This window comes from Dromiciops gliroides, chromosome 2 (genome assembly GCF_019393635.1).
Source record: "Dromiciops gliroides isolate mDroGli1 chromosome 2, mDroGli1.pri, whole genome shotgun sequence".
NCBI lineage: Eukaryota > Metazoa > Chordata > Mammalia > Microbiotheria > Microbiotheriidae > Dromiciops > Dromiciops gliroides.
The window spans coordinates 385,959,189-385,970,156 of record NC_057862.1 but is presented as its reverse complement, the minus strand read 5'-3'; the positions used below and the strand labels follow the sequence as shown (position 1 = coordinate 385,970,156).

General features: G+C 43.1%; 1 protein-coding gene across 1 annotated transcript; it reads right to left on the bottom strand.

Moving 5' to 3' along the window:
- Positions 1-419: 419 nt before the first annotated feature.
- Positions 420-9,057, bottom strand: SURF6 (surfeit 6). Its single transcript, XM_043989915.1, has 5 exons — positions 8,932-9,057; positions 7,593-7,777; positions 6,249-6,458; positions 4,604-4,692; positions 420-2,859 (listed from the first exon to the last, which is right to left on the bottom strand). The coding sequence occupies exons 2-5, from the start codon at positions 7,684-7,686 to the stop codon at positions 2,179-2,181; spliced, it is 1,074 nt and encodes a 357-aa protein (XP_043845850.1). The 5' UTR covers positions 7,687-7,777; positions 8,932-9,057; the 3' UTR covers positions 420-2,178.
- Between the last annotated feature and the right edge of the window lie 1,911 nt (positions 9,058-10,968).

Sequence of the window (10,968 nt, the reverse complement as noted above, 5' to 3'; positions counted from 1 at the left end):
GGTTGGTAGGGACTAAACCCTCTTGGATACTGTAAGAACACAAACCTTGGTTTTTCTGTTAACCCTTTTAGGTATTATTGATAGCTACTATTGATAGGTTATCTGTTAATCCTTTTAGCCTCCTCCATGAAAATGATGAACAGGATGCACTCAGAAAAACCTAGGACAACTTAGATGAATTGATATAAAGTGGAATGAACAGAATCAGAACACTGTATAATAGTTACAGCAATATTGTAATAATAATCAACTGTGAAAGACTTAGCTCTTCCGATCAATATAATTCCAAAGCACACGTGATGAAAAATGTTCTCCACCTCCAAAGAACTGATGAACTCTTTTTGGGGGGGGGGGCGGTTCTTTTTTTTTTTTTCAGGGCAATGAGAGTTAAGTGACTTGCCCAGGATCACACAGCTAGTATCAAGTGTCTGAGGCAGATTTGAACTCAGGTCCTCCTGAATCCAGGGCCGGTGCTCTATCCACTGCGCCACCTAGCTGCCCCCTGATGAACTCTTAATGCAGATTGAAGCATACTTTTTTCACTAATTTTCTTGCTGTTTTTGAAACATGGATAATACTGAAATGTCTTATATTTACATATTGTTTGCCTTCTCGGTGGATGAAGGAGGGAGTGAAGGAAGAGAATTTAGAATTCAAAATGTAAAAAAAAAATGCTGAAAATAATTATTTTAAAAGCTTCTCTTTTGGAAGGTCATCCTTGTACTGGCCGGTGAAAAGTAGCATAAAGTAGTGAAGAGGATTAAAAGGCACAATCTCTCACTTTAACTTGCCTAACAGTTGCTGACCATCACAGTTTTGAGTGCAAAGAGAAAGAGACACTCAAGTTTAATTTAACTGTTTTAATTTTGTGTCCATTTATTTAACTATTTATTCTAAATTTGCTATTTGTCTATTCTAAAACCCCCAAACACCATTATTTCCATTCTACATGAGATTTAAGCAGGTTGGTCCAGCAACTCCTGTGGTAATTGGGAGAAGGAAAGATCTGTACCTAAACAAATTCTCCATCTGGTTTTCCAATGGGATTATTCAATCCAACTGATGGCCAATGTTTCCTAGAAGGAAATACTGGAGAAATTTTCTTTATTCTTTTTTTTTTTTTTGGTGAGGCAACTGGGGTTAAGTGACTTGCCCAGGGTCACACAGCTAGTGTTAAGTGTCTGAGGCCGGATTTGAACTCAGGTCCTCCTGAATCCAGGGCCAGTGTTCTATCCACTGTGCCACCTAGCTGCCCCAATTTCCTTTATTCTTAACTTAGTCCTGGATTATGCATCCAACATTTGTCTTAATATTTGACCACTACAACTCTAAGTATAACAGAAATTTGTGGTTTTATATACGATCCTCTTTTCCTGTTGTGTTTTTATATTTTTTTGGTGGGGCAATGAGGGTTAAGTGACTTGCCCAGAGTCACACAGCTAGTAAGTGTCAAGTGTCTGAGGTGGATTTGAACTCAGGTCCTCCTGAATCCAGGGCCGGTGTTTTATCCACTGTGACACTTAGCTGTACCTTGTGTGTTTTTTAATATGGAAAATGTTTATGTTTGTTGATGCTTATTCAGTTCACAATAAAAAAGAAAAAAAATTTAAACCTGGGTAGAGACTATTCTATTGGCTTCTCTAGGGTCCTAGAAGATTAAAAAGCCATGAGCTGACCTATACTCCAACTCCCTGGACCAAGTATGTGAACTTCCTACCAGACTGGAGAACCTGCATGTAGCCCACATATACCATTCAGGTACTATACTCTGATGGGATTGAAGTCAGGCTATTTTGTCATCCAGCCCTAGAGATGGAATGACTGTTACTGGGAAGTGGGAAATAGGGAGGAAGAGGAGGAGGGGAGGGAAAATAGGTACTAGAAGCAACCCCCACACATAGAAAGCTAGGAGAATAGCATTAAGCCAAAAATTTTATGGAAGACTTGAGCCACATCTTAAGAAACTCCTTGAGAACGGGTTGCTTTAAAATTTTTGCCATTGAATCTCCAGTTCCTTGCCATGATGCACACATTGCAGGTACTTAACAAATGCAACTCTTTCTCTGCTGCATGAGGCAGCCATGGGAATCCAGATGGGAATCCACATCCTGGAAAAAATGCATGGCTGGGGTTAGTAAGGACAAGTCTCCCAGAGCAGTGGGAGAATCTCCCCATCCCTTAGCTGAGCCCAGCCTTCTCCAGGTCCTCAGGCAGGATTCGGCCCTTCTTGCGAGCCTTGGCCTTGCGACGCTCTATCTTGGCCACCTTCTTCTTGCGCAGGTTCCGCCGTCGTTTGTCCTGCTGCTGCTGCATCTTCTCTACTACATGGGCCGTGCGCTTCTCCCACTGCCGTTTCCTCTGGGCTCGACGCTTCTCCTTGCGTTTCAAGGCTGCCTTCAGAAGCTCTTCATTGTCACGGATTTTCACGCCTTCGGCCTTGTACAGAAGGTTTGTCCACTTCATTTTGGTCTCCATCTCCCGCGCCTTCTCCTCATCCTGTTCCTTCAGTTCCTCAAGCTTGTTCTTGCGGGCCTGCACACGCTCCAACAACTGTTTATAGTTCTTCCCTGTCAAGGGGGTCAGGTTCCCCTTCACACGCTGCCTCTTTTCCTTCTTCTTCTGGGCCTTGTTGACTGGCCCCTCACCTACCTCCAACTTATTGAATACCAGTTCAGTCAGGCCCTGTGGATCCCTCTTAGGGGGTTCTGTGTTAGCCTCCTTGGTTTCAGCTTTGTCTTCAGCCTTGGCTGCTTTCTCCTTGGCCCTGAGCTCCTTGCGTTTCCGCTTCTTCCTCTCCCGTTCCTGCTTCCTCCTTTGCCTCTTCTCCAGTGCAGCAGGAGACAGCTCTTTGGTGTGACCCTGGAGGGGTTAAATGAAGATAAGAATTCCAAAGATGGCAGCAGGAGAGGATCATGGAGTCTTAATAGTTAAAAGGCCTTAATGATTACCTATTCTAATGCCCCACCCCCACCCATATTTGACAGATGGGACAATAAAGCTTAGAGACAGGAAGAAGCTTGCTCAAGCTCACAGAGATATAACAGCAGAACTCATTCTGGAATCTAGGTCTCCTGATGCCTAGGTCAGTACTCTTTCTCTTGTACCATGTTGCCTCGGTGGGGGGGGAGGGGGGAAGAGTGAAGGGGGCTCTACCTATATTTCATATTTACTCACTGGCTCCCCCCAATACTCTTCCCCATAAAACAAGGAAGTCTAATCGTGCCCTGCAGGGTTGTCATGTGCCAATCTCCTGCACAACCTCTAAAAGCCCCTGAAGAAGAGTGAATCCACATAGCTAGAGAAACATGAACTTCTAACTTGTGCAGTTAAAGACCCAACAAATTATTACTCTTAATTATACTAACAGCTTATACCTATGAGGACCTGGTTTCCTCTGTCTTTTCACCTCTGTCACTTACTATCTGTGTGACCTTGAGCAAATCCCCTAGACAGTCTGGACTTCAGTTTCCTTATCTCCTTTCCAGCTCTGAATCTATGAACCAATACTACACTGTAAGGTTTGCAAAGTACTTTCCACACATTGTGTCATTTAATTCATACAACTATGCTATGAGGCAGAAGTTACTATCATCTCCATTTTACAGATGGGGAGACAGACTGAGAGAGGGTAAGTAATTTGCCCAGGGTCACACAGTGTGTGTCTGAGATGGATTCTGATTCTGGCTCATCCTGGCTCCAAGTCTAGTGCTCTATTCACTAAGCTAGGCAGCCTTTAGAAACAATGCTAAGCATAGTTTACACCTCTTCATTTTGCTCTTACCAAGCCTTTTAAGGCTCAGAACTGTTGGTTTTAACAACTAGCTAAGAAATAGATTATATAGAAAAACCAAAAAGTTCTCTTTTCTCCTCTTCAATGTCTGAACTATAAGCTCTTTGACTAGACTCTAAGCTTCCTGAGGGCAGGAAGCTTTTTTATTTTGCATCTCCCTTAGCACCTACCATAATACACAGCATTGGAGATGTTTAATAAATACTAGTTGAAATGTTAAGTAGAAAGAATGAAGACTGTAGTGCAGCTAGGTGGCTCAGTGGATAAAACACCAGCCCTAGATTCAGGAGGACTTGAGTTCAAATCCAGTCTCAGACACTAGACACTTACTAGCTGTGTGACCCTGGGCAAGTCACTTAACCCGCACTGCCACACAATAAAATAAAATAAAATAAAGATTGAAGATTGAAACAGAATCCTGGGTAATTATATTGACCAAACTTGGACCTAGAGAAGAGGTGAGAATATGTAACTCCTTCCCTTCTTCAAGGTGGGAGGTCGAGGGAGGTCCTATGGGTATAGAACACTGCATATTGTCAGACACAGAGGATGTGTTGGTTGGCTTTGCCAAACTATCTTTCTCTCTCCTCTTTTTCAATCTCTATTACAAGATTGAGAGACAGGAGTATATGAATGTAAAAACAAAATATAAAACTAAAATAATAAAAAATAAAGAACTATTTCCTGAATAAATGAAAGAAAATATGCAAAGAAGGAATGCTCAGTAAAGACAGCAGTTCTGTTTGTAAGATCCAGAGAAGCCCATGTGCGGTTAGGTATTAAGCAGAGAGGGTTTGCAGATGATTAACGTACCTGACCACTGGCCGCCTGTATTTTCTCATGCAGCCGCTGGCGCAGAATGTCCATGGCTAGGAAGGAGCCAGGCTTGCTGGCAGGAACAACTGTCAGAAGGATTTGGATCAAGAATTACTTTAGAAAAAGCATGCAGTGCATGTAGAACCAGCTAATGTCACTTTCCAAATAATATGACCAGGGAACCATGATCATACCAAAGTTGCTCAGCCCATAACTTTGTCATATCAATCAGTTAAGTATTTATACCATATCATCCCTTTATTAGCTATTGTTAATGTCCAAGAATTGTATTGTTTGTGGTGCTTGTGTTGATCAGATCACTGTTACAAAATTAATTTCCGGTTATTTCCTCTAGTATTGTACTCAAGTATTTTCAATAAAATTGTGTTGGAAATTGTTCCTTTTATAAAAAAAAAAGCATGCAGAATGACACACATTTTTGGAAACGGTCAACATGGGAATTTGTTTTGCCTGATTATGCACATTTGTGACATGGTTTGGCCTTCTTCCCCCGGTGCTGAGGGAAGGAAAGGGGAAGGAAGGGAAGAAGAAGAAAATGCATGATAATTGGGAAAAAAAAGTGTCTTTAAAAAAAAGAAGGGGGCAGCTAGGTGGCGCAGTGGATAAAGCACCAGCCCTGGATTCAGGAGGACCTGAGTTCAAATCCGGCCTCAGACACTTGACACTTACTAGCTGTGTGACCCTGAGCAAGTCACTTAATCTTCATTGCCCCACCAAAAAAAAAAAAAAGAAGCAATCATTGCTCCATCTTTCATTTATAAGGCACTTAATGCATACAGAATCACAAAATCTAGAATGTGAATGCTAACAGGCTCCTGAAAAGACAACTAGTCCAACTCTTTCATTTTACAGATGGGGAAACTGAGGCCTGGAGAGAGGAAGTGATGCTCACAAAGTTGAACAGCTCCTGGCAGAACGTGGACTAGAATTCCCATATCCTGATTCCTCGCTCAGGGTGCTATCACAGCAAGCTGTCTCTTAAGTCTAGGAGGTCTGGTGAAGGAGTCCACACTTCCCTCCCCTCGCTTATTCCTTCAGGGCTTCAAAATTTGCAACCCTCATTTTCCCTAAGATGAAGTTCACCTCTTTTTGGTCTACAAGTCAGCTTCTCCCAAGTCCTTGTCAGTTCAGGCACCCATATCTGCCTTGCTCCCATCTTGGCTAAAGTTCATCAGCCAAATGCCCATGGTGTTCCAAACAGAAACATACTATCAATTTTAGAGTATTAGAGCTAGGCTCTGTTCCACTGAAATGCTCCTCCAATGCCAGGGTGGCAGCTTGGTACAGCAAGGAAAGCTGCTGTAACAGAAAGAACAGTGATTCTGGAGCGAGAGGTTCTGGGTTCAAATCCCACTGCTGATGCTCACTCCTTATGTAGATTGCTTATTTTCTGAGTCCTCAATTTTTTTCATCTGTATAATTAGGGAAGTGACCTCTAAGGTCACTTTTAGCTGACCCACTATGAGCTTGGTGGGGGACTCGAATCCATGCCTTCTACCTCGCAGTAGAACACTCTGTCATGCCTCTAACACACAATGTTTGCCAGGTACAAGGACAAGAGAATGTTTTCATTTCTGTTTCCTAAGTCTTCCTCACCTACCATCACACTGGAGCCTCTCACCTGCAGAGCCTCCACTGGAGCTGGAACCTGCCTTCCTCGCTGTGACTGCAGGTTTCTTGGCGTTAGAAGCTTCAGGTTGCTTGCTGTCAGAGGGCTTATTCTGCACCCCCTTGGCCTTTCCATCCTGCTTCTGGAATTTCTTTTTCTGCTCCTTCTTCTTCTTCTTCTTCTTTGGGGGTCCAGTAGTTTCTAGATTCCCAGGTTTGGGAGCTAAAACCAAAAAGAGGAAGAAAGGTCATTCTAGTCCCTGTGACACAGTAGGAAACCTAAGATCTTTGGGACATTTTGAGACAGTAGAAGAGGTAGGGTGGTGGAATAGAAAGGGCCCTGGGTTTGGAGTTAGAGGAACCAGGTCTGAATTCCAGTTTCATTACCAGAGACCCTGGTAAAAGCATTTCCCCTCTTTAAGGTGCAACTAGATGATGCCTTCTCTTTTTCTGGTTCAAAATTCTATGATTAGGATAGAAGGATTCTGAAGGAGTTGGTACACTAATTTCAACTCCAACCTTCACACTTTCTCCCCCTTCTTTGAATTCCTATGGTACATACTATTTGCAGCACACAATTTTAGTTGTTACTTGTTCAATCATATTCGATTGTGTCTGACTCTTTGTGAACCCATTTGGGATTTTCTGTGTTGGCATGTAAGCTCATATTCTACTCATAGAATACTCATGAGTATTTGTGCACAGTTCCTTTTTGTTTTTATTCCTACCCCCGGCTTAGCACAGTGCTTTGGCCATTCAATTATAAATGCTTGTTACCTGGCAAAGAGCTGGGCAGAGAATAAGTGCCCAATAAATAATAACTGTTGATTGATTACTCTTACAACCTCCTTCTGTCTGTAGGATCTTGCTAGATGACCCCCCCTCCCCCAGCAAAAAAAAACAAAAACAAAAAAACAAAACCCAAACTTCAGGTGACAAAAGAACCCACTTGATAGATAACTGTGCTTTGATCCTAAGTACTAACAATAATCTGTTACACTGGTATAAAAAAGTCTGAGATGAAGATTTCCCCTACCTACTCTGCAACTCAAAAATAGTAAACCCTTAGATGATTTGCAAACAGATTTAACATATATTTTTTTTACTTGACTTTCACAATAGCCCTGTAAAGCATGAGAGGCAAGTTGTAAAACTGGAGTTGAGAAAGAAATGTTTTGCCCAAGTAAATGACAGACATGGCCCCAGAATCCAGATCTTCTATAACTCCAGTATTCTTTCATTTGGACCACTGCACCTCTTAACCTAAGACAGAGGTCAAAGAGATGAGGCTGCTGCCTGGGACGGGAAGGAAAAACCACACTGATTTGTTTTTAATTCCAAGAACTGAAGGAATTACCCCATTTTCGTTTCTGTGGCTCCACAGTCTGCTGGGAACAGATTTTCTTGGCTAGATTCTGAAGATAGGAGTCTTTGGCCACCAGTGTTGCCATTGGGGAAGGAAAGGAATCACTGAATCCTGCTGGAAAACCTCAACTGCCCCTTCAGGAGCATAGAGGGCCCCTGGAAGTTTTTCCACTGTTCCTGGATTGAGGAAGGAAAAAAAAAGAGCTGGTTTGGAAAAAGCCAGGTGCCCAAGAAAGCAATGTGTCCTTTCACAGGGATCCCCTGGTATCCAGGGTACAAAATGCTCTATCCAGAAGGGTCCAGAGACTACTATTCCCACTCCCACCCCTATCACCCATACCTCTTTCCTCTCTCCTCCCACGAAAAAATCCTCTTTAAAACAAAACAAAACAAAACAGCTTAAACCACACCTGGAGCAAAACACTCTGAAAAAGAAACTCTAATCCTCCTTTTTTTTTGGGGGGGGGGGGGTCAGGTTGGGCAGTATTTTTTCACACACAAAAGGGGCCTCTACACAAACATGCTGCTTTTAGTGTAAATGTCTGTGTGTATGCATCTGTGTTTATTGATCTGTGTGGTCAAATGTACATTTCTGTTTCTATTTGAGATTATCTAGATGCATACTTTGCCGATTGTGTCTCTGCTTCCTTAGACATCAACATGGCAATGTCAGTCAGTCAATAATCGTTTGCTAAGCCCCTACTATATCAGCACGGAAAGAACAGGTCTTAACAGTAAAACCAGGTTCTACCTTTCTTACTTTGTTAACCCGTTGTGAATGTAAAGGGGGGTGGGGGGGAGAAGGATAGACTAGAGAGGGGTTCTTAACCTTTTTTGTATAATGGAACTCTTCTCAAAATGTTTTAAAATGCATAAAACAAAATAAATAGGATTATGAAGGAAATCGATTCTATTGAAATAGTGATCAAAATATTCTTTAAAAACAAGTCCACGGACCCCAGGTTAGGAATCCCTGAGACTAGGCACTCTGAGAGGTGGCACCTCTGAATTCCTTGAGTATCCGTGTGAGTGAGTGAGTGAGTGAGTGTGTGTGTGAGTGACAGAGAACGAGACCTACGTGCCTAACGTCCGGGTCTCTGCGTCTCGGTGGGTCTTCGAGGGCACCCACTGGGACAAGAGGAACCTCGTGGGACTGGCAGGGAAGCCAAGGAAGGGAAGGAGAAAGGAGATGTGGTGGGGCGACAAGAGTGCAAGAGACTGGGAAGGAAGGTAGCGGAGGACAAGGGCCGAGGAGCGCAGCACGGAGACGGGGTAAGCCGGTACGGGGGTAAACTCGGTACCACCGAGGCCTAGCACCGTCCGCTACTTACCCGGCCTCAGCCAGGCGCTCGAAAACTTCTTTCCCGGGAAACTCACATGGGCAGACAGAACTCCCGAGTCGTGGGAGAGCTGTTCTTGATTGGCCGAGTCTAGTAGGCCGACTGCAAAGTGGGAGGGGTGAGGCCTCAAAGGATTGTGGGCTGCTGGAAGACTACCGGAAGGCTCTAAGGGAGAGTACCCAATCAGAGCCTCTCCCTGGTCGGAGGGTGGGAGGGGTTTAGAATATCTTGCGTCTGCGCAGGAAGGACCCTGTCAGTCAACCTTCAATCGTCTATTTAGCGCTTTTTTCCGTACCTTGCTCTGTGCTAATTAGACACTCAGGATGCAAAGAAAAGCAAAAGATAGGACCTATCTTCAAGGAGCTTACATTCTAATGGTAGAAAACATGAAGACAACAACGTACGTTTAAGAGCTGTAGATACATGTACATTTAAAATAGCTATATGTACACATATAGTTAAATATACATTGTGTATATCTCAGCATGTCTATCTTAAAAGTACGTATATATATTTATTTTTTGGGGTTTTTTTGCAGGCAATGGGGGTTAAGTGACTTGCCCAGGGTCACACAGCTAGTGTCAAGTGTCTTGAACTCAGGTACTCTTGAATCCAGGGCCGTGCTTTAACCACTGCGCCATCTAGCTGCCCCTATATATTTTATTTTATTTTATTTTTTTGGTGAGGCAATTGGGGTTAAGTGACTTGCCCAGGGTCACACAACTAGTAAGTGTTAAGTGTCTGAGGCTGGATTTTGAACTCAGGTCCTTCTGACTCCAGGGCTGGTGCTCTATTCACTGAGCCACCTAGCTGCCCCCGCCCCTATATATTTTAAATGTACATAATTGTCTTCGTATTCTCTTGCGTTAGAATGTAAACTCTTTGAGGGCACGGACTGTGTGTGTGTGTGTGTGTGTGTGTGTGTGTATTAGAGAAGACAGAATATTAAATCCCTGATTACCTCCTACATGAACACTAGCCTGATTCTCTGCTGAGCCTCTCTACTCCAGTTCTAATACATCCCCCATCCAAATCCCATTATCTTGTGTCCATTTTGCCAGTATGTTTTGGGAGGGTACTGAATTTGTAATTTCATTGGTATAGGGAGTTCCTGGTGAGGAACTTCTTAAATGAATCTCTACACTTGTTCCAAAATTTATAATCTAGAGTAACTAAGAGCACAAATCAGTTAAATGACTTGACCAAGGTCACACAGCTATTATGTATCAGAGGCAAGATTTGAAACCCAGGTCTTCCTTCTCTAAGTAGCTACCTCTACTTAGTATGTGCTGCCAACAATCACGTCACAAGGCTTATGGGAAAACCAAGCTTATTACAAGAAAAATGAACATATATGTGGAATCCAAAGGACTCCCCGATTTTACAGACATTTACAATTTCATAATAGCAGGACAAAGGGAGGAGGGGATACCAAGAAAGGGCTTGACCCAAGAGGGGAACAGTGCAGCAAAAGTGAGAAAAAGGATGAGACTACTCCCCACAGGGAAGAGCAAGGTAATTAAAAAACCCTCATTCTTTCCCCATGGGAACTGCTGGACTATAAAGATAAGAGGGTCTGCTTATCTACAAAGGACCCCAGCTGCACAAGCATTAATCCAGCCTACTACAGAGTGGTGGATACCTGTCTTGCCTCCCAAGGACACACAGGGAGTCCAGCTTGGGGTGCAACAACAAATTATATCAGTGCAAGGGCAGCTTCTTCCTTGACACATTCAGGGCCTCTGGCAACTCAAAAAGACAAGTTCAGAGGCCCCCATAACAGTGTCTATATGTGTTTTATATATGATTGAACAGAGGAGAGTGAAGAGCAACCAGACAGGTAGAAGAGCTCAGTCACAAAAGGGAGGATATAATATCTAATAAAAGTGGGTAGTCAACAGTAGCAAATTCTACTGAGAGGTTAAGAAGGATATGGATTGGAAAAGGAATATAAGGGGGAAAATTAGGGAATCAAATTGTCAAAATTAGGGAGGCAATTTGTCAAAAACAGGAAGTCAACATTAAAGA

Excerpts from the sequence above, each read along its gene's own strand:
- SURF6 (XM_043989915.1), bottom strand. The coding sequence starts at position 7,686 with ATGGCAACACTGGTGGCCAAAGACTCCTATCTTCAGAATCTAGCCAAG. Across the intron at positions 4,693-6,248 it reads CTCCAGTGGAGGCTCTGCAG|TTGTTCCTGCCAGCAAGCCT; the intron begins GTGAGAGGCTCC and ends TCCTTCTGACAG. Across the intron at positions 2,860-4,603 it reads TACAGGCGGCCAGTGGTCAG|GGTCACACCAAAGAGCTGTC; the intron begins GTACGTTAATCA and ends TAACCCCTCCAG.